This window comes from Ailuropoda melanoleuca, chromosome 2 (assembly GCF_002007445.2).
Source record: "Ailuropoda melanoleuca isolate Jingjing chromosome 2, ASM200744v2, whole genome shotgun sequence".
In the NCBI taxonomy this organism is placed as follows: domain Eukaryota; kingdom Metazoa; phylum Chordata; class Mammalia; order Carnivora; family Ursidae; genus Ailuropoda; species Ailuropoda melanoleuca.
The window spans coordinates 75,852,258-75,880,214 of NC_048219.1; the positions used below are offsets into that span (position 1 = coordinate 75,852,258).

The window sequence follows — 27,957 nt, forward strand, 5'->3', positions numbered from 1 at the left end:
AAGTGGTGAAGAATTTTATTATTTTTTTAAAGATAGATTTATTTTAGAGAGAGAGAGTGGGAGAGCCAGAGGGAGAGAGACTCTCAAGCAGACTCTGCACTGAGCACGGAGTCGGATGCAGGGCTCAATCCCACAACCCTGAGATCAGGACCTGAACGAAAACCAAGAGTCAGACACAACTGACTGAGCCACTCAGGCACCCCATCAGGGGAGGATTTTAAACAGAGGAATGACATTATGAAATTTGTATTTTAGAAGGAGCTCTCTGGTAGCCATGAGAAAGGGAGATTAGAGTGAGGACCATTTAGGAGGCTGTTGCCATATTTCAGGGAAGAGCTATTGAGGGACTGAATTAGGGTAGTGGTGCTAGACGCAGAAAAGGTGTTGATGTAGGAATAATTGTGAAGTAGCATAGACAGGAATTGGTAGCTGGGACTGTTTATTTGTGACTGATGCATGACATGTATTCATTCAGTCAACAAATATTTATCTAGTGTTTACCATGGTTGGCAGTGTATTATCCAGCATGTTTTGCTGGGCTGTTATTTTTGCCTTCATCATTTCTGAGTTTCTCCTCCAGTAAGGATTCTTTGTTGTGTGACATCATGAGTTAATTAATGATCATGGTACACTTTTCATAGCCTTAGTTCATCCCAACCTGATCTCTTGGCTCATTAGACTTTCTTTCTCTTGCATAAGAACCTGTTCCAGAGTCTTAGCGTATATATCAGTCCACTACTTGGGAGACAGTATTTATGTGTCTGGATAGTGTCTTAATTCCCAGCAAGTGGATCTGAGCTTATTTGTGGCCTCATTGGGTGGGGCTACACAGGTCATGAAAAATATGTACAATATATACAAAAATATGCAGGAAACATTTCATCCATAATATTTTATTTTTTAAACTTTATTGAAGTGTAATTGACAAATTAATTATATATGCTTAAGATGTACAACTTGATAAAAATTGAACTACCCTATGACCCAGCCATTGCACTACTGGGTGTTTACCCCAAAGATACAGACGTAGTAAAGAGAAGGGCCATATGCACCCCAATGTTCATAGCTGCATTGTCCACAATAGCCAAATCATGGAAGGAGCCGAGATGCCCTTCAACAGATGACTGGATTAAGAAGCTGTGGTCCATATATACAATGGAATATTACTCAGCTATCAGAAAGAACGAATTCTCAACATTTGCTGCAACATGGACGGCACTGGAGGAGATAATGCTAAGTGAAATAAGTCAAGCAGAGAAAGACAATTATCATATGATTTCTCTCATCTATGGAACATAAGAACTAGGATGATCGGTAGGGGAAGAAAGGGATAAAGAAAAGGGGGGTAATCAGAAGGGGGAATGAAACATGAGAGACTATGGACTATGAGAAACAAACTGAAGACTTCAGAGGGGAGGGGGTGGGGGAATGGGATAGACTGGTGATGGGTAGTAAGGAGGGCACGTATTGCATGGTGCACTGGGTGTTATACGCAACTAATGAAGCATCAAACTTTATCGGAATCCGGGGATGTACTGTATGGTGATTAACATAATATAATAAAAAAAAAAAAGATGTACAACTTGATGGGGCACTTGGGTGGCTCAGTTGGTTGGATGTCCAACTCTTGATTTCGGCTCAGGTCATGATCTTAGGTTCCTGGGATTGAACCCCACATCGGGCTCCCTACTCAGTAGAAAGTCTGCTTGAGATTCTCCCTCTCCTTCTCCCCCTCCCCCGAGTCACTCGTTCACTCTTGCTCTCTTGAACTCGCTCTCTCTCGCAAATAAATCTTTTAAAAAAAATATGTACAACTTGAGATGTTTAGATTTATGTATACATTGAAAATGATGACCACAATCAAGCTAATTAACTTATCCATCACCTCACATAATTACCTTTTTTTTCTGGTGAGAACATTTAAGATCTACTCTTTTGGCAAATTAAAAATATCCAATACAGCATTGTTAACTATGGTCACCATGCTGTCCATTAGATCTCCAGAACTTATCCATCTTGCCTAACTGAATTCTGTATCCTTTGGCCAACATCTTACCCATTTTCTCACTTTCTAACTCCTGGCTACCACCATCCTATTCATTGAGTTCCACTATTTTAGATTCCACATATAAGTGAAGTCATGCAATATTTGTCTTTCTGTGTTTGACTTACTTCACTAGCATAATGTCCTCCACCCTTACCCATGTTACCACATTTACTTCTTTTTTGTGGCTGAGTAACATTCCTCTTTGTCTGTGTGTGTGTGTGTGTGTGACGCATTTTCTTTAGTCATCCCTTGACAGACACTTAGGTTGTGTCCATGTCTCAGCTACTATGAACAGTGCTGCAGTGAACATGGGAGCGCAAATATCTCTTCAAGATGTCAATTTCATTTCCTTTGGATATGTACGGATCATATGGTAATTCTATTTTTAATTTTTAAGGAACCTCCATACTGTTTTTCATAATAGTTGTGGGGCAGAGGGAGAGGTAGAAGCAGACTCCCTGCTGAGCAGGCAGCCCGATGGGGTTCAGTCCCAGGACCCGGAGATCATGACCTGAGCAGGCTCCCTGCTGAGCAAGCAAGGAGCCTGCTGCAGGGCTCAGTCTCAGGACCCTGGGATCATGACCTGGGCCGAAGGCACATGCGTAACCAACTGAGCTACCTAGGTGTCCCGATCATGTGGTTTTCCTCCTTCTTTCTTTTACTGTGGTTTATCACATTGATTTGCATAGGATGATCCTTGTAATGTGTTATGAAATTCAGTTTGCCAGTATTTTATTTAAAAGTTTTGCATCTGTGTTCATCAGGGATATTGGCCTTTAGTTTTCTTTTTTTGTGGTATCCTTAGCTTTGGTATCAGAGTGATGCTGGCCTCATAAAATGAATTTCAGAGTACTGTCTTCTTCTATCTTTTGGAAGAGTTTAAGAAGGACCTTTTATGCTGCATAAAAGCGATTTACACACCATTATTACAATATTACATTATTCCGTATTTGTCTAAATATTTACCTTTACCAGTGAGATTTATACTTCCGAATACTTTTGTGATGGGAACATAGGATTATGGAAGTGTATTTTTTCCTTTAAGATTTAATGTCACATCTTTTATGAAAACATGTACTTCATCTCTGTTCCACACTTTAATTTCAGTTATCTGCCCACATTTTTGATGCTGTGCTAAGTTTTTTAATTTCTTCCCAAGCCGACCAGACTTAATGTTGCCTTCGTCTACTCTCCAGCCAAACTAGATCAGTATTTCTGTAAATATCCCTTTCCTGTTTGTTTTAAAGATTTTTATTTATTTTAGAGAGAGAGAGAATGCACATGAGTTGGGGGGGTGGGGCAGAGGGAGAGGGAGAGAAGCAAACTCCCTGCTGAGCATGGAGTCCAACTCAGGGCTCCATCTCACTACCTTGAGATCATGACCTGAGCTGAAACCAAGAGTCAGATGCCTCTGCTTGTTTGTTTTTTAAGAGAAACACCCACATAGAGAGTTCACTTGACTTCTTTTACTTTTGTTACGGGCCGAAGCTGCCCATTTGTGCAAATGGTATCATATACTTTTTGGTATGTAAAGGCTGCTGCCTTATAAGGGTGTTTTAAACTAGATAAAAGTCTAAAGATGTGCTTCTGTGGGGTGCCTGGGTGGCTCAGTCAATTAAGGGTCTGACTCTTGATCTCAGCTCAGGTCTTGATCTCAAGGTCTCAAGTTCAAGCCTCACATTGGACTCCACACTGGGCGTGGAGCCAAATAAATAAATAATGTGTTTCTGTAATCAGTATTGTTGAGGAATTATTGTTATTTCACAAACAAATGAAAAGCAGCTGAACATAAAACAAAGTTTTAGGGTTTTGCAGTATTAATGGATTTTTTTGTACATATGACATAAGGCCTAGGATAATTGGCTGAATAACATTTTTTTTAAGATTTTATTTATTTGACAGAGAGAGAGACAGCCAGCGAGAGAGGGAACACAAGTGGAGTGAAGAGGAAGAAGCAGGCTCCCCGCGGAGGAGCCCCATGAGGGGCTCCATCCCAGAACGCCGGGATCACGCCCTGGGCCGAAGGCAGACGCTTAACGACTGAGCCACCCAGGCGCCCCTGGCTAAATAACATTTTAAGACACCATTCAATTTTCATATGTTAGCCAACAAAGGTTTTAGGGGTTTTTTTAGGCAACTGGGGGGGGGGCATGACTTGAAATGTTATATACCCCTGTTCCCATTTTTGGATTTTTCAGTTCTTGACTACGTTTTTTGGTTTGTTGATTCGGTTTTTATTTAACAAAGTTATAAATGCACATAGTTTATAGAGTCTAAGTTGTACAGGCAAATTGTGGAAAACTGCAGTCCCCAACCATCTACCCATTTCCCACATGGTCTGAGAGGGAAAAAAACGGGAATTCTTCTCTCTCCTGTCTTCCATCCTTCTGGTGTTTGTCCCTTTACTGCATTCAGTGGCAGAGGGCAAGTGAGCCTGGTTGACCTAGTCTGTAGAGGCCCACAGAGAAGGGTAGAGTGGATCTGGAATGACAAATAGAATATCAAGGCCAGGGGCACCAGGGTGGCTCAGTCGGTTAATAATGTTCTGCCTTTGGCTCAGGTCATGATCTCAGGGTCTTGGGTGTTCGAGCCCTGCTTCAGGCTCCCTGCTCACTGGGGAACCTACTTCTCCCTCTCCCTCTGCAACTCCCCCTGCTTGTTCTCACTCTTGCTATCTCTCTCACTAAAATAAATGGATAAAATCTTTAAAAAAGACTATCAAGCCCAGTAGTTTGATTTCCATGAGTACTTTTTAGTTCCCTATATGTTCTGTTTTATAGCATCCTATTTCTTTATGGTAGATGCAATTTTTTTTCTGTCTCAATCTTTTTTTCTTCTTCCAGCATAGACTCTGTTTTTTAAAGTTGCCTTTTTGCTATTCATTTTGGTCTCAGCTTGTTCATATTAAGAGACTTTCCTCAAGTGCTTACTCATATTTAACTGTGAGGCAGTTAAAGTTGCTTAGAGGCTTTGTACATGTAGAGGGTGTTCATTGATTCAGACTTACTGTAGATTGAGCTGCTGAGTCATTTTGTGACCCTCAACATTCATCTCATTAAAGCTTTTCTTTGGGTCTGGTTGTATTCTCCAGAGAATGTTCTTCTTACATCTTCTTAAAGAATATATCCTGAGAAGCCAGGTTAGGGGAAGAAGGTTGGAAATCTAAGCATTCAGTCAGTCATCTTTCATCCTGTGTCCACCCCGCCCCCCCACCCAATATGGTCATGCTGTGGTGCTATTTTCAATACCTGCCCTCAGGTCAGGTAATACAGAGATCCCTCTGTTGTGCCTCATCAGGAGCATAAATCTGCAGGAGTCAGGAAGATCTGAGGGTCTCTTTCTAAAAGAGTTTTCAATCAGTTTTTCTGCCATTTGTCCCTACTTCATTCCACTTAATGCTAATTTAAGATACCTGCTTTTGGCTTTCACCATTAACCAACTTAATGTTCAGCTTTCTTTGATTTGCTAAATCTTGATCACTTGTAAATCCCTGGCCATTTATTTTTGTCTCCTCTCTGGTTCTCTTTGTCCTTGCTAGATGATGCCTTAAAAATTAAATAGGATGTTTTGGAGAGCAGAGGTGGGTTACATGCTCTCAACCTGCTGTCTTTAACTAGAGGTTTTTATGTAATTTTTTTTTGAAGTAAAATACAGGGGTTGTTTTGGTTTTGGTTTTAAATGTCTGATTCCTGATCATATGTCAGTGATCTCAGAGACAGGCACAACTAAGTGCCTGGAGGCACAGGGTGCTCCTGAAGGGTCCAGCCCTTCAGTATACCTGCACACCTTTTTTAGGAGCTCCAGAGGCCATGACTGATGCCTCCATCAAGTCTTGAGGCCCCAAGATGTTGAGAGGGAAACAACAATTTAAAAAATTCTAATTTTATTTTTTCCTCTTTGTTATTTGCATTATTATTCACTATTTTTTCAAAAATTCATTTATGTTTAAGTATGCATGTTAGCTACTGCCTGTCTTGCTGGGGATGCCACATGTTGCCTGACGAATTCCTCCAGATCCATTCTTCGCCAAATAACTCATTCTGCCTGTGTTGTGACCATATGAATAAATTCCACTCCTGATGGATTTCAAGGAAACTCCCCTAAGAACACATACATTCTAGGGGCGCCTGGGTGGCTCAGTCGGTTGAGCATCCATCTCTTGATTTTGGCACGGGTCATGATCTCATGGGTCGGGAGATCTAGCCGAGGAGGGGCTCCAAGCTCAGCTAGGAGTCTGGCTGAGATTCTGTCCCTCTACCTGACTCCACATGCACTCTCCCTCTCTCTCAGGTAAATAAATCTTTTTTAAAAATTAAAAAAAAAAATACATACATTCTCTTCACAGCATAATTCATTAAATCACTAAAGGTTCCTAATGAAAAAAATAAAATAGCTAAAGTTATCACATTGAAACCTGTGATAAAATACATGCCCTCCTCTCCCCTTTGTGTGTCTGTTCATATGTGTATAAGTGAACATATGTGCATACCACATACAAAGCCATACTTGGTTATGGTTTTTAAATGATTTTTGTTTTTGTGATTCCTGTTCTTGGATTTCTGTGTGTTGATAGACAAATCCATGAAACCAGACTGATTGATCCCAATACAAATTCATTTTATTCACTGAGGCAGCTACCAGTTACCTATCACATTCATTCATCACATCAGTTATTCCTAACTGTCCTCAACCTTTATCTAAATTTTCAATTCACTCATCAGCCCGTCATTCTATAGAAATAACCTCACCTTTTACTTTCCCAAGAAAATTAAAAAGTATTCAATCTGGGTTCTCTTGCCTTTCCCTTTTGGTTTCTCTAGTTTTCTCTTTATTTTCACCCATTGTCTTTCTTTTCTTCCCATGTTAGAGGAATAATTATCCTTCCATTTTAAGGCCAAGCCCCCTACACTTACATAAAACAAAAGAGGGAACAGCAGGTACAAAGGCCTGGAAACTTGAAAGAGCAGAGTTGGTGGGGAAAATACAGATTTTCCTTTACGGACAAGTAGGCTTTTGAGTTAAATGGGCCTGGTTTGAATGCTAGTGCTGCAGCTTCCTGCCTAAATGACCTTGAGTTAACTTTTCTCCTTGTGCTTCATCTTTCTTATTTGTAAAGTGGATGCCAGCTCATAGGGTTGCTGTGAGATTAAATAGCATGTGGTAAGTTGACAGCAAATGGTAGTTGCTCGTGCTGTTATGGCTGGAACAAGAGTAAAACTATAGCAGTAGTTCATTTCAGAATAAGTATTTGTTTACATTTCTGTCTGATACTAACTGTAAACTACAAGCCCTACAAGGTTAGGAACACTGCCATTCTCATCTTCATATCTCAGACACCTAGCACATAACCAGCACATCAAAAATAAACATGTATTTTGTGCTGAATGAATGAGTCGTGAAGCTTCAATTTATATTGATTAAATTGATAAGTAATTTCACTTTTTTTAAAATTTAAGTTTCTGTGGAAATTAAAACCTTCTAGAGATTTTCAAATCACATTGTTAGAAGTTTGTTATCTTCATGTTTCCAAATACTGGCTTTTAATCTATTACTTTTGCATTATAGATCTGAGTGAAAGAGTGTGTGTGCTTTTTTTAACCTGTCATCAATAGTAATTAATTGTTTCTCTCCTTTTTTCCCCATTCAGGGAAGTGGTGCAAGCAAACTGTGTTCGCTGGAGGAAGAAGTTCTCCTTTATGTGCAAAATGAGTGCAAGTGCCGCGACAGGCATCCTGGATCCTTGTATCTACAGAGTATCTGTGAGGAAGGTATAAAAATAGCTGATTACATCTCCCTTTCAGAAACCATAATTAGTTCCATAGTCACTGACTCACTTTATTTAGCTCTACTTCATCGTTAGAACTGTTATATGTAATTCCACTTCACACTTGCAACAATAATTTAAATTACTATGACAAATAGGATTTAAGAAAATCTGAGGTCATAGGGGCGCCTGGGTGGCACAGCGGTTAAGCGTCTGCCTTCGGCTCAGGGCGTGATCCCGGCGTTACGGGATCGAGCCCCACATCAGGCTCCTCTGCTGTGAGCCTGCTTCTTCCTCTCCCACTCCCCCTGCTTGTGTTCCCTCTCTTGCTGGCTGTCTCTATCTCTGTTGAATAAATAAATAAAATCTTAAAAAAAAAAAAAAGAATAAAAAAAGAAAATCTGAGGTCATAAAGTATTACTCAAGAACCTTGTCTCGCTATCACTATACATTTAAGTATTTACCCTATTTGTGTTATTGGGGGGGGGGGCTCTATCAATCTTTATTCTTCCATTCATTAAATTTCTCATTGTTAGGCATTATTTTAGGGACTTTGCATATATTCTAACAACAACCTTGAAAATGGGTATTATTTTTTTGTAATTTTGGGAAAACTGAGGTTCAGAGAGGTGGTCACTTGCCCAAATTCACATAGCTAGGAAATGGCAAAATGGGGACTCAAACACAAATCTTTCTAATTCCAAGGCCCTGTTTTGTTTGTTTGTTTGTTTGTTTTTAAGATTTTATTTATTTGACAGAGAGAGTGACAGCCACCGAGAGAGGGAACACAGCAGGGGGAGTGGGAGAGGAAGATGCAGGCTCCCAGAAGAGCAGGGAGCCCCATGCGGGGCTCGATCCCAGGACTCTGGGATCCCACCCTGAGCCAAAGGCAGATTCACCCAGGCGCCCCTCTGTTTTGTTTTTTATATCATTTCCTTTCCACATTTTAGCTTGAGGTGTGTTACCAGTAATCTACAAAGATGGTAATCTCAGGTGGATCAACTTAATATATATAGAAATATGTGATCTTACTTTTTTTGGGGTGAAAAAGAGGGAATCCATTTGTCACCACTACAGGTCAATGAAACTCTATTGGCTTTGAAATGTAACCTTTATGTTACATCTTATATACATTTTTAAATTAGATTTTGTTTAGTTTTTGGAGAGAGTGGGAGAGAGAGACAGAGCAGGAGCACACAAGCAGGGGGAGCAGCAGGCAGGGGGGAGAGGGAGAAGCAGACTCCCCTCTGAGCAGGGAGCCTGATGCGGGGCTCAATCCCAGAACCCCAGGATCATGACCTGAGCCGAAGGCAGACGCTTAACCGACTGAGCCACCCAGGTGCCCCTACAGCTTACATACATTTTTTAAATTACCAGTATAATACATATACATGTTCAAAAATTAAGGGAGGAATTTAGAATGAAATGCAGGAATCCCTTGCCTTGTTCTTTTCCATTCCAGTCTTGTGGCCTCCTTTATCAGATAAAAAGTTGTATTTTTAACTAACTTTCTCTGCTTTTTTTTTTTTTAATTTTATTTTATTATATTGTGTTAATCACCATACAGTACATCCCCAGATTCCGATGTAAAAGTTTGATGCTTCATTAGTTGCGTATAACACCCAGTGCACCATGCAATACGTGCCCTCCCTACTACCCATCACCAGGCTATCCCCTTCCCCCACCCCCTCCCCTCTGAAGTCCTCAGTTTGCCTCTCACAGTCCATAGTCTCTCATGTTTCATTCCCCCCTCTGATTACCCCCCTTTTCTTTATCCCTTTCTTCCCCTACCGATCCTCCTAGTTCTTATGTTCCATAGATGAGAGAAATCATATGATAATTGTCTTTCTCTGCTTGACTTATTTCACTTAGCATTATCTCCTCCAGTGCCGTCCATGTTGCAGCAAATGTTGAGAATTCGTTCTTTCTGATAGCTGAGTAATATTCCATTGTATATATGGACCACAGCTTCTTAATCCAGTCATCTGTTGAAGGGCATCTCGGCTCCTTCCATGATTTGGCTATTGTGGACAATAACTTTCTCTGCTTTTTTGAGTGAACTGATAGCAAGCACTGTGTTGTGTGTGGCTATATTTTGTTATATTGCTTAATCTACTCAGTTAAGATATAACATACATACATATATACATTTTATAGGTGTTAAGGCTCTAATGAAAATAGACCTCTGAAACAGTCTAACTTGGAGCAGCAGTAATTGCATCAAGGCTTCCCTAAAGGAAGGATAATGCAGTGAAAGTGTGTATGTCGTCATGGTGACCTAGGTTTGAGTCCCAGATATGCCGCTTATTAACTGTGAGACCTTAGGCAGTTCTCCTGACTTTCTAAAAATCAGTTTCTTCATTCAAGCTAAGAGTATAATAATTGCTTTCTCTAGAAGTTATAAAGATTAACTGAGATACAAGTAAAGCATTCTACCTTCTTCTCTTTCTACTTTAATTGCTGCTGTGGCTCTTATATTGAAACCTTTACTAAATGGAGTTCTAGTCATGATTTTTGAAAGATGGCCACTCAATCTTTGACTTTTAATAAAAAGAAAACATATAACCAGTTTAGAGTAAAGCATAACTGCTAATTAANAAAAACCCCCAGAGTCCATTAAAAAAAAAAAAAAAAAAAAAAACCACGTAATTTTTTTTGTAATTTAACGTAGGACTTGTTCATATGGAATAAACCAGTTCCTCAGATTATGATGGTTTGGTGTATTAGTTAGGGCACATACAATAAGCTGCTGAAGCAGATACCCAAATAGACAATGACTTAAACAGGATAGAGGTTTATGTCTCTCTTGGGTAATAGCCAAGGGGTCCAGGGCTGGTAGAGCAGCTCTCCCATCTTCACCAAATGGTTCCCATCTTTAGATCCAAGGGAATTACTCCAATCTTGTTATCTTCCAACCAATGAGAAAAGAGAAAAAGCCACATGAGAATGAAAGTGAGAACCCATAAAGAAAAATTAGTAAACTCATGTATATAAACATATCCTGGATTGCAAAAAAAAAATACCTTAAACAAAGCTATAAATTAGGGGAAGACATCTGAAAACCATGTCAGAGGACTAATTTCCTTGGTTTGGAAAAAGCTCCTTCAAATAAATCAAGAAGAAAAGATTAATAACCTTTTAGAAAAATAGGCAAGGAACAGAATATATATTTCACAAAAGGAAAATATAAATAGCTTTCAAACCTATAAAAAAATTACTCAGTCTTACTCATGTATATTAAAACTACAAATAAAGCACCATTTTTTATCTATAAATTTAACAAAGATCAAAAAGTTAGATAGTGCACTCTGTTGCCTAGGACACAGGGAAGCAGTCCATTACCTGTCAACAAATATGTGAGTTCCTACAAAGTGCCAGGTACTATTCTAGGCACTGAATGGACAGTGGTGAACTGGAATGCGTTCCTGCCCTCAAGGACTCTATTTTCTGGTTGGACCTGGGGGGAAGAGTGATAGGAAAGACAGAGAGTAAGTGTGTAACCAAATAAAATTGTTTTAGATGGTAGTAATGTTATATATAAAATACAATGAGATAATAGAGAATAACTCAGGGAGAGGAAATCATTTTAGGAAATTAGGGGAGACTTCTCTGAAAGGTAACACTTGAAGAGGAGGCACCCATGTAAAGATCTAGGGAAAGACCATTGTACAGCAGTAGGACCTTGTATTAGTCAAGGTTCTCCAGAGAAACAGAATCAACAGAGTGGATAGGTAGCTATATAGATATAGATTTATTATAAGGAATTGGCGTACACAATTATGGAGGCCAAGAACTCCCACGATCTCCCATCTGCAAGCTGGAGGTGGCTGGTGGTGTAATTCCAGTCTGAGTCCAAAGGCCTGAGAACCAGGAAACCAATGGTGTAAGTTCAAGTTAAAGCCTGAGTTAATTAGGAGTCCTGATGGTGTAAGTCCTAGTCTGAAAGCAGGAGAAAACCAATGTTCCAATTCAAACAGTCAGGTGAAGAGAGAGAATTTAACCTTCCTCAGCCTGTCTTCTATTCAGACCAACAGATTGGATGATGCCCACCCACACTGAGGAAAGCAGATTGCTTTCCTCAGTTGACTGATTAAAATGTTAATCTCATCCAGAAACACCCTCACAGACATAGTCAGAAATAGTGTTTAACCATATATCTGGGCACCCCATGACCCAGCAAGTTGGCACATCAAAGTAACCATCCCATACCTGAAAGTAAAAAGGCCCTGTGTTAGTTTCCTGGAGCTGCTATATCAAAGTACCACAAACTGGGTGGCTTAAAACAACACAGAAGTATTGTCTTATTGTTCTGGAGGTCAGAAGTCAAAATCAAGGTGTCGGCAGGGCCATGCTGTAAAGGCTCCAGAAGTTGTTCCATGCCTTTCTCCTAACTTTTGGTAGCTCTGGGCATTCCTTGGCTTGTAGATGCATCACTCCAGTTACATGGCTGCCTTCTCCGTTTGTGTCTTCACATCATCTTCCCACTGAGTGTGTCTGTGACTATGTTCAAATCTCCTTTTTTTTAATGAGGGTACCAGTTATGTTGGATTAGGACCTCATTCTAACTAGATTACCTATGTATTTCCAAATAAGGTCACATCCCGAGGTACTAGGGGTTAGGACTTCAAAATATCTTGGGGGGTGGGAGGGGAAATGCACAATATAATCCATAACAGTCCCCAAAATTATAATAAACCTGGGTATTTATGCTTCTGAAATTAATAGACCACCTTATTAAAGACCACCCATCCCTCTGAGAACAACCAGAAAACTTAGACAAAATATTAAAAACAGCTGCTTGAAGGCAGTAAGGACTTAAGAAGCTTAGAGTCATAGACAAGGGAAGCATAAAGAGATGAGCCTGACATTTGGCGTTGCTTTTTCCCCTCAAAGCATTTGCTAAGTTGCAAGCAGTGGTTAAGAAGCTGAACTGAAAGCAGTGACAGAAAAAGCTAGCTAAGATCCCAGCAATTTTACAAGACTAAAGGGACAAAAACTGGAGTCCAGAACCCATCAGCATGAATGGCCCTTGGTAAATACCCCAAACTTTTCATTGGGACTCCGTAAGAGTTTCAGCCTAGAAGGAGGTAGTGGATATAGATCAGCCTGTATAAAGATTGAAACTCATCTTCTAATCTGCTTAATCCCTGCTTAGATGAAGGTGATCTGGCCCGATCAGAACTTGCCGATCAGAAGCAAATGTGTATCTTCTCTGAAGGAAAATAACATTATTCTGAGCCTCAAATTACTTCTTCAAATTATCATGCACAAAAATTATCAAGCATACCAAGAGACATGACTGCATAACCAAAAATCAAAAGGAAAATAGATAATGAAAACAGACTCATGGAAGATACAGTTTTGGGAAGATCGGAGACAAACTTTTATAGTAACTATAGTGAGTGAACAATATGGGGAATTTTATTACAGAAGTAGAAACTATAAAGAAAAAAGCAAATTGAATTCTAGAACTGAGAAATGAAATAACTAAAATTTAAAGCTAAATAGAGCTTTTAAAGCCAGCACCTGGCTGGCTTAGTCAGTAGAGCATGCGACTCTTGAACTGAAGAGAGGTCTGGTAAACTGGAAAATAAGACAAAAGAAAATATCCAGACAAAATCACAGAAAAAGAGTAGAAAATACAAAAAAGAATGTAAGACATGAGAAACAGTATAAAGGTCTAACATATATGTAATTGGAGCCCTGGGGGGGAGGGAAAGAGAGAGAGAGAGAGAGAGGAAAAAGATTGTGGCTGAGAATCTTCTAAAACTGATGAAAAACACCAAGCCACAGATTCAGAAGTATTGTAAACCCCATTTAGTTTAAACAACAAATCTGTCATGTTTAAATGACAGAAGACCAGCCTGGCTGGAAGATGGAAAAGATGGAGAGGGAAAGCTCTTGGTGATGAGGATGGAGGCACTAGATCAGGTAGGGCCTTATAAGACATGGTAATGAGTTTGAATTTTAGTCTAATTACAATTGGAATCCATTTGTGGATTTTACTAAGATATGATCTTCTAAGATCAGTTTTGCTGCTGTGTAGAGGATGCGTTGCAGATAGACTGTAGGTGGTAGGGGTAGTTCAGGTGAAGAACGCTTGTGTTGGCATGGATCTATAACCACAGAGATGGTATGATTTGTGATATATTTCTGGAGGTAGAACCCCACTAATGGATTGGATGTGGTAAATGAGGGAAAAAGAATTGAGGATAACTCTTAGACCTTTGCCTGAGCATATAGGAAGGTAATTGTGCTATTTATTGAAATGGCAAAAGCTCAGAGTGAAATAATTTTGGGAACTGATAAGCAGAAATCAGCAGACCTATTTTGGCCATGTTAAATTGGAGGTGTCTATGAGATACCAAGTAGGAATGTCCAGTAGTCATTTAAAGATACCGGTCTGACACTCAGGGGAGAAGTCAGACTAGAGACAGAGACATGAGAATTACCAGCATACAGTTTTTATTTAAAGCTACAGACCTGGGACGCCTGGTTGGCTTAGTTGGTTAAGCGTCCAACTCTTGTTTTCGGCTCAGGTCACGATGTCAGCATCATGAGATATAGCCCCACATTGGGCTCCACACTGAGAGTGGAGCCTGCTTGGGATTCTCTCCCCCTCTTCCTCTCCCCTTCCCCCTGCTCATTCTCTCTCTCTCCCTCCCTCTCTCTCTCTCTCTTTCTCTAACAACAACAACAAAAAAAAAAGCTACAGACTCGAATGGGGGAAAGTGTAGACGTAGAAGACAAGAGGCTCTGAACCAAATCCTGGATCACTCTAACACTCAGAGGTAGTATAATTTACTGTTGGCAGGAGAGGAGAAAGAATTCATACATATCACTTCTTCTTACACCCTTTTAGCCAGATCTTAGTCACACTGCCATAGCACAAAAGGAAGGTAGAAAATGTTGTCATAATACCAAATGATTTCACTCATATGTGGAATTTAAGAAACAAAACAGATGAACATAGGGGAAGGGAAGGGAAAATAAAATAAGATGAAACAGAGGGAGGCAAACCATAAGAGAGTCTTAACTCTAGGAACAAACCGAGGGTTGCTGAAGGGGAGGTAGAGGGGGATGGGATAACTGGGTGATGGACATTAAGGAGGGCACTTGATGTAATGAGGACTGGGTGTTATATGCAACTAATGAAGCACTGAATTCTACCTCTGAAACTAATAATATGGTATATGTTACTTGAATTTAAATTAAAAAAATTTTAAATGTTGTCATTATTTTGGGTAGTCAGATGCCCACCTAAAAATACAGTTTTCTATTACTTTGGAGAGCAGGGGAATGTATAGTTGGAGTACAACTAGCTTTCTTTCTACAGAGGTTGAATCCAGGAGTAGGTCTAGCAAACGAGAGTGAGAAGGAGCAGCCAGTGAGGTAGGAGTAAAACCAGGCAATTGCAGAACCATAGAAGGTTAGGGGGGAAAATGATGTAGGAAAGGAGGTGGGGTGGCCAAGCCTGTCAGATGCTGTAGAGAGGTTAAGTAAGATGGAGACAGAGCCTTTGGGCTTTAACAAAAATGGACATCGTTGGTAATCTTAAGAACCATTGCAGAGGGAAAATGAGGACAAAAGCCTATTTGAAGTAGATCATATAGAGAGTGGAATACAGCATATTGAGAAGTCTTTCAAGGAGTTTAGCTTTAGAGGGGAGCAGAGGATTAGAAGAGACAAGGATCATCTGGAGAAAGTTTTATTTAGTGAAGTGTGCTATTTAGGGATATGACAATAACCTAATAAAGAAGAATAATTCAATAATTCATAATGTGGTAGATTTAGTGGCATGGCCACGCCAGACATCAGTGGACAGGAAAGGGGAAGGGCAGCATATTCATGAATAATAGAGTTTACCATAGATTGCTGCTCATCTTATTTAAATTCACCACTTTTTTTTTCTTGGCTGGGTACATGGTACATGTACATTGATGGTACATGACAAGGTAGGGCTCCCCAAGTCCCTCCCCTTCTTCATGGGGTCTGGGATGGAAACTGTGTAGAGGTTAGGAGATTCTTAGTGTGTTGAAGGATGAGTTGGGGCAAGGCCTCCCTAGCAGCTGAGGGTCTCTCTCTCCTCTTGCTCTTGCTGGGGCTGATGGTCTTGGGGGTTCTTACTCCTTGGAGGCCATGTGGACCGTAAGGTCCACCACCTGGTTGCTGTAGCCAAATTCATTGTCATATCCAGAAATGAGCTTGACAAAGTGGTCTCGGAGAGCAGTGCCAGCATCAAAGGTAGAAGAATGGGTGTCACTGTTAAAGTCACAGGAGACAACCTGGTCCTCAGTGTAGCCCAGGATCCCCTTGAGGGGGCCCTCCGATGCCTGCTTCACCACCTTCTTGATGTCATCGTATTTGGCAGCTTTCTCCAGGCAGCAGGTCAGATCCACTACTGACACGTTGCAGGCGGAGACACAGAAGGCCATATCAGTTAGCTTCCTGTTCAGCTCAAGGATGACCTTGCCTACAGCTTTGGCAGCACCAGTAGAAGCAGGGATGATGTTCTGAGTGGCCCCTCAGCCATCACACGACGGCTTCCCAGAGAGTCCATCACAGTCTTCTGGGTGGCAGCGATGGCATGGAGTCATGAATCATGAGTCCCTCCATGATGCCAAAGTTGTCAAGAATGACCTTGGCCAGAGGGGCCAAGCAGTTGGTGGTGCAGAAGGCATTGCTGACAATCTTGAGGGAGTTGTCATACTTCTCATGGTTCAAGCCCATCACAAACATGGAAGCATCAGCAGGAGGGGCAGAGATGATGACCCTCCTGGCCCCACCCTTCAAGTGAGTGCCAGCCTGCTCCATGGTGGTGAAGACCCCAGTGGACCCCACAACATATTCAGCACCAGCATCACCCCATTTGATGTTGGCAGGATATCATTCCTGGAAGATGGAGATGGGTTTTCCATCGATGAGAAGTTTCCTGTTCTCAGCCTTGACTGTGCCATTGAATTTGCTGTGAGTGGAAACATCCTGGAACATGTAGACCATGTAGGTGAGGTCAATGAAGGGGTCACTGATGGTGACAATATACATTTTGCCAGAGTTAAAAGCAGCCCTGGTGACCAGGCTCCCAATAAAGCCAAACCCATTTACTCTGACCTTCACCATTGTGTCTTAGGGACGCGGCTGACACTGAACCGTAAGATGTGGCTGTCTGTCAAACAGGGAGGAGCAGAGAGCTTAAATTCACCACTTTAAAGATGGAAATGGTATAAAAAAAGAATGAACTCTTGCCATCACAACAACATGGATGGACCTAGAGGGTATTGTGCTAAGTGAAATGTCAGAAAAAGACAAATACTATATGATTTCATTTACATGCGGAATCTAAAAAACAAAACAAATAAAAACCAGAAACAGAATCATAAGTACAGAGAACAAACTGGTGGTTGCTGGAGGGGAGGGGGATGAGGGGATGGTCGAAATAGGTGAAGGGGATTAAGAGGTACAAACTTCCCAGTTAAAAAATAAATAAGTCACAGAGATGAAAAGTACAGCATAGGGAATATAGTTACTAATTTTGTAATTGCGTTGTATGGTGACAGACGGTGACTACACTTACCATGATGAGCATTGCATAATGTTTAGAATTGTCAGATCACTGTGTTGTACATCTAAGACTAATTTTTTAAAAGTGGGTAGGGAGAAGAGATTTTGACCCTAATTGTAATGGCAAACACACATACAGAGTATATTATGTGCTGGGCTCTATTCTAAGTGTTTTACACTTAATTCTCACAACTGTGCGGTGTCCTAAATCCAAAGATTTGGGAAGTTAGTGTACAGTTACATGTTTCAAATAAAATGTTAAGATGCCTGTATATTATTTTTTATTATTTTTCACTTTTGCCAGTCTTGTTCACATTAGTTAAGAGGGATTCTACTATACTAACAATGGATCAATTTTATATGTGTTTATATTTATATTAACATAGACAATATCATATATATAGTAGAAAAAAGTAAGGTATAGAACAGTGTATGTAGTATGGTACATTTGAGTAAATGGTATCTTTTGGGCTGTTCCTAAAAATTGGTAACAGTAGTTGTCTCTGGGGCGGGGGTTTCAACTCTTGTTAAACTCTTTCCATAGTGTCATTCATGTGCTTACTAAGTAAGTGATTTAACCTTTCTTTGGTGATTTGGGTTCTTACAGTGTGTCTGGGACACTTTTTGGCAATTTTTCTTCAGAATAGGTTAAAAATTAGCTTGTGTTCTTACCATTTGCCTTTCTCAGATTTAAGTTAAATTCTCAAATAAAATTCTGATAATTCGGGGAGTGGAGTAGGGTAGTCATCCAAATAGTTGAATTTAAGATCATTAGAAATTTACTGTCAATATTTTTAAGCATGTAAATATGTAACTGTCTACTTCAGGATTATTTGATATATGTTCAATTTTAAATCTTTAATCATATGATATCCTTATAGTGCTTTTATCCTTGGCAGGAATTGAAAGGTGGAAAAGCTTATGCAAAGGTAAGTAGATGTTCTTTAACTCTTTTGGAACTTGTAATATCACTCACTGCTATTGATAAGCTTAAAAATCAAATGGTTTGCTCCTCCAATTGCTATTCAAGTTGGCTGTTTTTATTTATTTTATTTTGTTTTTTTAAGATTTTATTTATCTTAGTGCAANACTGCTATTGATAAGCTTAAAAATCAAATGGTTTGCTCCTCCAATTGCTATTCAAGTTGGCTGTTTTTATTTTTTTTATTTTGTTTTTTTTAAGATTTTATTTATCTTAGTGCAGGTGGGGGGAGGTGCAGAGGGAGAGGGACAAGCAGACTCCCCGCTGAGTGCAGAGCCAGAAAAGGTGCTCCATCCCACAACCCACAGATCATGACCTGAGATGAAATCAAGAGTCAGAAGCTTAACCGACTGAGCCACCTAGGCACCGCAAGTTGGCTGTTTTTAAATAAAGCAACTTGGAGATTGAACTGTTGGATCCAGCAATAAATTATAGGCACATTCTTTCTAAAAGCTGATTATGGTATGTTATTCTTACACTTCAGCTTCCCTACTAGAAGATGATCTCTGGTTCCATTAAGCAATAGCATCAACAGTTAATTCAGTCTCCCCTGTGAAGTATTACCAGTCCCACCTCCCCTCACCCCCAGTGGAATAGGACCTCTCCTCTGTGCTCTCTTAGCACTCTGTGGTACATGATCACTACTATCCTTTATACTTTTACTAACTACATGGAATTACTAATGATTAGTGTGCTCACCTTTTTGCTGAATAGAAGGAATTAGTAATACTTCCAGAAACACACATATTCCTCTTTTATTTTCAGTCTCTCATGGTATCTCCATCAATTTAGTCAGCTGAACCAGGACACCAGCTTAACCATCAAGTCCACCTAACTCCTTGAAACTACTTGATTGAAGTGTCAATTAGGATGCTTTTTGCTACAAGTAACAGAATACCCCCCTCACCTAGAGGTTGTTGGGGTTTTTTTTAATTTCACAAAGCAAGTAGATAAGAAACAGAGTGGCAGATGTGAGATAGAGCTGTTCCAAGATTAATCCATTGACTGAAGGATGTCATCAAGAACCCATGTTACTTTTCTCTTTTCATTCTTCCATTCTCTGTCTGATGACTTTCTCCTTGCCTAGCTCTTCTCATGGTCACCAGGTGGCTTGAGTTTTAGTCCACACATTCACATATGACAAAATCCAGCTGCTTCTCCACGAATGGCTTTCTCTGAGAAAACTTTTAGTAGTTAGCCCTCAGAGGATTTCCCCATACCTTTCATTGGCCACAACTGGATCATATGCCCACTCCTACACCGCTCATGGGCAATAGGAATGGATTGCCATGGCTAGCTTAGACTAATCACAATTTAACAATGAGCTAGAGGTTGGGCTACTTTCCTTTTGCACGTGATTGAGCTAAGGGTGGACACTCGAATAAAATCAGGGCTCTGCTAACAAGGACTATTAGAACATTGGGTAATGGTGGGGAGGCAAAAAGCCGGGTCTGCTGCAATTGACAAATCCTGATTTCTCCCTTCTCATTTAAAAACCATCCATTCTCTCCATTCACAAGGCCAGTGCCTTAGGTTATGCCTTCATTATTTCTTATTTAAAACCTGCACTGGCCTCCTATCTTTTATTCTCTGCCTCTGATGTCTGCTTCCATCCATCCTCTATATTATTGCCATATGATCATTCTGAAATTCAAACACGATCATTCCCCCACTTTTAGTCCTTCAGCAGCTATCTTATTGCCTGTAAAGGAAACTGAAATGAAAAGTCTTTAATCCAGCATTTAAACCCAGCTTGGACACCATCTGTATGTGCTCACACTCACTTATTCTTATGCTTCAGACTGACTGCCCTCAGAAACTTCCTGGAGTGTACCGTGCTATTTTAGCCTCTGTGCCTTGTGACTTGGTATTTTCCCTGCCATGCATGTGCTTCCCACTCCCCCTGTCCTGTCAACTCATACAGCATTAAACACTCAGCTTAGTCAGCCTTTCCCGTGAGAAATTTTCTTTTCTGTCTTGTAACTGTGCCTTCTTCTATCCCAGCACCTAAACTTTTTTTATAAGAATGTGTTTTCTGGGCGCCTGGGTGGCGCAGTCGGTTAAGCGGCTGGCTGCCTTCAGCTTGGGTCATGATCCCAGAGTCCCAGGATAGAGCCCCTGCATCGGGCTCTGCACTCAACAGAGAGTCTGCTTCTCCCTTTGCCCTTCACCCCACTCATACAGGCTCTCTCTCTGTCTCAAATGAATAAATAAAATCTTAAAAAAAAAAAAAAGAATGTGTTTTCTTTCTATCTTCCCACATTTAACTGTGAGCTCCTTGAGACTAGGAATGATTTATACTCCCAGTGCCTGCTGTTACCTGAAATGTCGATGCTCTGAATTATTTGCCAAATGAAGTAATATCTACCACAGTCATAACTAGTGTGTATATATATATATATATATATATATATATATACACACACACACACACACGGACACCATTTTAATGAGACCATTATCTCAATGAAGCCAAAGAGAAAATCATAAGGAAATATGGTCTCTCTGGTGCCTCACTAAGCCCTTATCTGTCCTGTTCATCACTGTTTTGCAGTGTCCAGAACAGGGCCTGGCACATAAAAGGTGCTCAGTAAATGTTGACCTTCAGCCTGAAACATCACAGCCTTCATTGGTAACCTGCAACCTAAAACATCACATTGACGTACCCCGCCTTTTAATATGCTTTCTTAATGGTGACTGACCAGATCCTTTTTATTTTTTTAATTATGCTTGGTGACAATAATACCAGCATTCTAACAGTGGATGGTAAGCCAGTGCGCTGGTTTTTGTTCAGCAAATACGTATTAACTGCCTACCATATGGCAGCATTGTTCTGGTGCTGTTCTAAGTACTGAAGATACAGTACAAAACAGACCCAAATCCCTGCCTTCGTGGAGCTTATATTCTTACGGAAGGTTGGAGGGGACAGACAGTAAACAAAATAAATATGAAGTGTGTATGTACGTGATATGATGACAGCTACTAAGGAGAGGAACAAGGCAGGCAAGGGGTCAAGGGGGACAGGGGAGGGGAGGGAAGGAGGAGTCAGAGCATTAAGAATGGTCACGGAAGTCCTCTTAGGTGGTATTTGAACATAGACCTGAATGGAGTGAGGAGGAAGGCTACAAGATCTAAGAATATGTCAGGAAAAAGAAGAGTAAATGTGAAAGGCCTTGAGGCAGTCTTGGTATTTTCAAGGAAAAGGACATTGTGGCTAGGACAGTAAATAAAGAAAAGAGTGGGGAAATGAAGTTGACAAGGTGATGGCCAAGGATGAAGGGACCCAAGACAGTCAACGTAGACAACTCTTTCAAGAGTTTTGCTATAAAAGCAGAAAAATAGTCCAACAGACTGGAAAGAAATACAGGATGAAGTTTTCTTTTGTTCATTAAGATGGTAAAAACCAGCATGTTTGTGTGCTAATGGGAATGGTTCAGTAGAGAAGGGAAGCTTGAGAGTGCAGAAGAGAGGGAGGAATTCCTGAAACAGTGAACTTGAGTAGGCAGGAGGAGAGGGGTTGGCCTCAGATCAGAGAACGGCCAGTTCACTTACAGTGCTCGGGGTACAGCTGCAGGCAGGTGAGTGCATGTGGCCGGCAGTAAGAGCTTCTGGAAGTTAAGTGCTCTTTTGATTGCTTTTAGCTTCTGAGTGAATTAGGAAGCAAGGCATCAGCAGAGAGTTTGGATGGAAAGGAGGTGCTGGAGGTTTAAAGGGAAGGGGCAATGTATGAAATACAGCCTTCAGATGATGTGTAATCAAATAGCCCCATGAATCTTCACATGCTCATTGGTATGTGGCTTTGCCCTGGATACATCCAGGCTTTTCTGCGGATCCATTGGACCCCTAAAAGGCAGTAAGGCCAGAGTAACCATGTGAAAATTAGGTAGATGTCACCTGTGGTCTGATGTGTTCTGACTTATTACTGCATTTAGGAATCATGGCCTTTCAACTGGTCTGTAAGTTCTTATTCTTCATTCTTTTTGTACCAGTTAAAAGCTACTAAAATAATGCTCCAGCCTGTAGTTAAAATCATCATCTTGAGTGCCTTCTTATGTGCCCAGTATGTGTCTTAAAATCTTAAAGCAGGCAGCTTAAAATCATAGCAGTGTTTGAAACGGTTAATACTTTGTATTAGGTATTCAGAGAGATGTGCTTAATTGCAAACTCTAAACATTTTTTCTTGTTTTTAATATAACACTCCATATATATTTAGTCATGTTGAATAGAACAGACTTAGTTTGTAAAAAAAAAAATTGGGCATATTTCTTGTACCACTTGGAAACGAGAAATAGGGGTTGAACAACATCAGAAGACAGATCTCAGGGTGATCTTTGGTAGCTACAGAAAATGGGGACTGAACTTGGGTAGTCATGAGAGGGAAGAACAAGTTTGAGCTAAACTTTTGTAGAGCAGCATAGAGGGTTGTTGTGGGGCACAGTTTTGAGGAAGGGGAAAAAGTTTTGTAAAAAGGGATTTAGCTTAAGTGTGATCAGCAAGGCAAATGTTATGGCAGGTGGTGAAAAAAAGGGGCTTACACCAAAGAAAACTTAAATCATTCTATTTCTTGCATGGAAAGTAAGAATTTAATAACCTGCAACTGTCTGCAGTCACCAGTGGTTAACTGGGAATGGAGCTAGAACCAGAATAGGGAGAAGAAAGTCTGATCAGTTTTCTTTATGAATATGCAAATGATCATGATTGGTCTCTACTATTTCCCACAGTGTGGGTGGGGTGAGTACCACTGCTACTTGCAATGATTTTAATTGTTTGATAAACATTATTTTTACTTCAAAGGTTATGTATTTTAATGTGTACAGAAAGAAATCATATATTTAGCACATCAAATCTGTGATTTCAGAGATCGCATTACTTAAGAATAGATACAAGAATAGAATAGGTAATACATTTTTACAAAAGCGAGCCAATCTAAAGGCACACATTGAGCAAATAATAGAGCAGATATTGTTAAGATGGCCAAAATTGCAAATGACTGAACTTTGAGAAAACTTGTCTAGAACATGGGTTAAATGTTTATTTCAAGAATATGATAGGAGCCTACTAGATATTCTATTAATATAATTCCCTTTCTTTTCATAGCTGGGCTTTGCAGATCTAAACCTGGCAGAGTTTGCTGGATCAGGAAATACCACTCGTCGCTGTTTACTGGAAGGCTACGATACCAAAAATACAAGACAGGATAATTCCATTCTTAAAGTAAGCACGTTTTGAGATTTACATGTCAACAAATGAGAATCTCTGCCTTTAAATAAGCATAGGTATATACAGTCAAGGGCAAGATAGGAATCCGTACTGAGATCATAAGCTGAACACACCACTGAAATACTCACCTTCTAAGGGGGAAAGCTACCCAAATCACAGAAGCAGTGAAAAGTAACAGTTGTTCACCTTCATGATCCTAAGGTGTTTCTGGGGCTGTGAACATTCAGGGAGTAGTGCATACAACTGCTACAGCATAAGGGCTCATTGAGAGTAAGGAGCCTGATGAGTGAATACCTTGAAATTGCTTATCACTCCCAAAAACTGACTTCCCAAGCAGCTGTGGTGGGTGCAGAGAAGTCACCGGGCTTTCCTGGAACTAGTAAACTGACGGGTGGAACTTACTTTAGGCATCTGCCCTGTTGTTTCCAAGTACCACCCCCTATTCTCTTGGCCTCAGAGAGAACATACGCGTCATAGAGTTGCTTGGGGGTATTAAATGAGACCAGTTGAAAAAATGTTTGTAAAGTGCCTTGTACCGAGTAAGACTCACTGGACAACCCTTCTGCTGTATTTTAGTTAGGTTACCCCACGATGGTAAGTTATCTAATGATAAGAAAGGAAAATAATTCAGAATAAAAACTGGATGGTCAGAAGTTAGTGGAGCAAAGAGTTACCCTATACCTACAGTTTTCAAACTTTGTTTTCAGTAAATATAACAAAAAATTTCAGAGCACGTGCATATACCTGTGTGACATAAACAGTATTGGATAGGTGGGGTAGATTCTCTCCGTCTTATACATGAAGAAGCTGAGACTCAGGCTAAGTGTCTCACTAAAGTCATCAGTGGCAGAGCAGAGACCAGAATGCATATCTTCTGCCGTGTGGTCAGTGGTCTTTTCATGTTACCATGCTGTCTAAGCACCAGACTGAGAAGAAACAGACTGCGCTGTTCGTTCTTAGACTGATCTCAAGCCACTAAATTCAGTTTCTTTATATTTGCAGTATAAGAAGATTGGTAATCCTTCTCTGAATTACAGTGTTTTCATTGGGAATTGAAATAACTTTCTAATTTCAGACTCCCCCCATCTTCACCCCATTCCTTAGGGCCAGCTCCTAGAATAGTTTCCTTCTGGCTCCCCATTGATCCTTTCACGCCATCTCTCCCACTTGGTCCTACAAAGAACTTACTCTCTTTTTTTTTTTTTTTTTAACTTTAGAGCACAAGAGCGTACACACACCAGTGGGGGGAGGGACAGAGAGAGAGAAAGAGAATCTCAAGCAGACTCCCCACTGACTGCAGAGCCAAATGTGGGGCTCGATCTCACAACCCTGAGATCATGACCTGAGCTAAAACCAAGAGTCAGACATTCAGCTGACTGAGCCACTCAGACACCCTATAACTTATTCTTTTATAGATCATACCATGCAGCTCTCATACTCTGTCCCTGCCTGAGCTCTGTCATCTCCTGGCCACCTAGTTACCTTCTCTCTCCTGCTCATCAGTGACTTAACTCCTTGCTCACAGTTTCTCTTTCCATCCCTTCTGTCATCATGATTTGGTGGCTTCACCATCTGGTTGGTGATCTGTCCTTCTGGACTGTCTTCTCTGTGCATTCTCTCCCTCTAGCTGATCTTTTATGTGCCTGAGGGCTCCCCGTTCCTTACACTACCCTTCTCCAGCAACCTTTTCTTTTTCTTCATCTCAGTGCCTCCCGCCTTGGCCAAACTCTAGACTTTTCTATCTCTAGAAATTTCACCATCAGTATTACCCTCTGCTACCACTGTCTCTTATGTTTCCAGTCCTCTTGGTCTACTGCTCACTTAGCTGTCCTACTTAGCTGTCCTTCACCTTACTGTTCTCTCACTCTCTCCCAGCCTCCACTTGCTTCCACTTCCCTCTTTATTCAGCTTAGATTCCATAACCCATGATTCTCCTATGCTTAAAAACACTCCTTGCTTCTTCGCCCATCTCCCTCATTGCTCTCCCCTGGCGAATCCCCAACCCCAATCAAACTCAACTTCAACTGTCTGCTCTGCTGCATCCTAGTTGCCGAACGTTGCTGGAGAAGGTCACACAACCATCCAGCGGCCGTTCCTACAGCCTTGCTCACCACCATCAAGCAACTGTATTTCCTTTGTGAGGTCCTTTCCCAGTTTCCTAGGTATACTCCATTTTATACCTTCTTTCGCCTCGTATCTCCACACACCACTCTTGTTCTCAGCTAGTGGTCTTACTGTATCCTTTATGGAGAAAACAGAAGTCATTAAATTCAAATTCCCTTGTCTTCCTGTTGCAGAATTTACAGTTCTTCCTGTCTCTCCAACCCTATTATCCCTTTTGCCCACGTTACAATGAAGGAAATGTCCCTCTCCCTGTCAGAAGTCACTCCTTCCTCCTAGGTGCTAGAGTCCAAAGCTTGCCTAATCAAGAGCTTTGCCACTTGGACTATCCCTTCTAATTAGCTCTGTCTCCAGTGAATCATCCTCATTAACATATGAAGAAACAGCTGTCGTATCTACTGTATTTAAAACAAACAAAAACCACTTCTCACCTCCTCCAACCACTATCCCACACTCTGTTCTGCTTCCCCACACAATATCTTAAAAGATACCATCTCCATCCCTTCTGAGACATTTAGGATATTCAAGAGTGCTGTTTTGATGTAGTTAGAAACCAGACTATAGAGTTCTATGAAAGCGGAGGGATAAGGATGCCAGCACAGCCCACCCAGGTCCCACATTTAATAAGTGTAGCGCTCCAAGAGAAAAAACCATAGTGGAGGCATTGGGGTGAAGAAATAAGAAAGAAATGAGGTTCTATTAGGATACGTGTCAGCCACTAGGTAGAAAATATGCACATCTATAAATATTCTCTTCTTCATAAAGACCATGAGTTTCAGTATTATGCAGTCCTAGTTTCGAATCTCAGCTCTGCCCTTTATTAGCTACCTGACCTTGAAAATATCACTTCATCTCCTGAGCTTAAAAGGAGAGTATCAGCCTCTCATAGGAGGTTTGAATACTAAATGAAATCATGCAGTATCCAACACTTAGCTTATGCCTGGCACATAATTCTCAAATCACGATTGCTGTTAATGTTGTCATTATTACTGCTGTTACCGTTATTCCCGGTAGAACGTAACAAGATCCTGTGGCTCAGTCTTAAAAGACAGTCAGCAAAAGTCGAGAAGAGCAGCATTTCAGAAAGCATTAGCCAAGCCTTAAATTCTGTTCTAAAGCTGGAGCAAAGGCCAGGAGCATTCTGCTCTCACAAGCCACCTCAGGGCCCCCTTGAAGCGTCAACATGGCACGTCAGAGGGAAACATTCCAGACACTCAAGCACCACAGGAATCTGGGAGGAAAGACATAGAAGAGACCAGCGTGCCCAGCGCACGCCCGTGGGGCTGTCACTAGCGCAGCATCTGCTCTCCGTTTCCACCTTTCCCACACCAATTTTTGCCAGTACGAAGTTTTAAATGTTGAAAAATGGTCTGCATAAAGCAGCAGTTTAATACTGGATGTAACCCAGTTCAGCAGTCGTTTTATTGAATAATCTCTAAATAGGAAATACTGGCCTAGGTTCTGTTTAGGATGCGTGGATTTGCAGAACATGGCTTCTCCTCTCAAGGGAACTTTTATAATCAGATTTCTTTTTCTAATACCCAGGTTTTGATCAGTATGCAGCTGATGTCTGGCGACCCGTGTTTTAAAACGTAAGTTGATGCTCAGTAGATGAATTATTTATCCAAAAATATAACAGTGATTTATTTTTTTGTTTAAATTTTTACATTTGTATTTTGTAGTGTTTACCAGTGAAGGGACTGTTCTTTTCCTAGGAGACTGCCTGACCCACATAGAAATTACTATTAATCCTTTGCCAGATGAGCTCCCCACACTCTAAAATAATTTAAGCTGTCGATCTTTTATGATCTTCAAGTTTTGGGTGAAACTACACAAATTAAATTGTTTAATTTGATCTCTGTGGACTTAGTCATTTCTTCAACAAATACCAGTTAAGTGCCTTACCATGTGCTAGGCCCTATTCTAGACATGAGAGAAACAGCAGTGAAAAAAAAAAGACCAAGTCCCTGACCTCTTGGAGCACATATTCTTTTTTTTTTTTAAGATTTTATTAATTTATTTAACAGAGATAGAGACAGCCAGCGAGAGAGGGAACACAAGCAGGGGGAGTGGGAGAGGAAGAAGCAGGCTCATAGCGGAGGAGCCTGATGTGGGGCTTGATCCCATAATGCCGGGACCACGCCCTGAGCTGAAGGCAGACGCTTAACAACTGCGCCACCCAGGAGCCCCTTGGAGCACATATTCTTAAGAGGAAAACAATAAACTAAGAAATAAATGTATAATATAAAGATGGCAATGAGT

General features: G+C 40.7%; 1 protein-coding gene and 1 pseudogene across 5 annotated transcripts in view; one reads left to right on the forward strand and one right to left on the reverse strand.

Annotated features, from left to right (window-relative positions):
- The window catches only part of FAM102B (family with sequence similarity 102 member B), an 87,360-nt gene that overhangs the window by 30,094 nt on the left and 29,309 nt on the right, over positions 1–27,957 (forward strand). For all 5 annotated transcript variants that reach the window (XR_004623342.1, XM_034654005.1, XM_034654008.1 and 2 more), the window contains exons 2-5: positions 7,695–7,815; positions 18,272–18,301; positions 23,452–23,568; positions 27,241–27,287. Coding sequence is in view for 4 of the 5 variants with exons in the window: in XM_034654005.1 (XP_034509896.1) it covers positions 7,695–7,815; positions 18,272–18,301; positions 23,452–23,568; positions 27,241–27,287 (315 nt within the window). In the remaining variant the exon portion in view is untranslated. The remainder of the gene's footprint in view (positions 1–7,694; positions 7,816–18,271; positions 18,302–23,451; positions 23,569–27,240; positions 27,288–27,957) is intronic.
- LOC109489623 lies at positions 15,935–17,003 on the reverse strand (annotated as a pseudogene).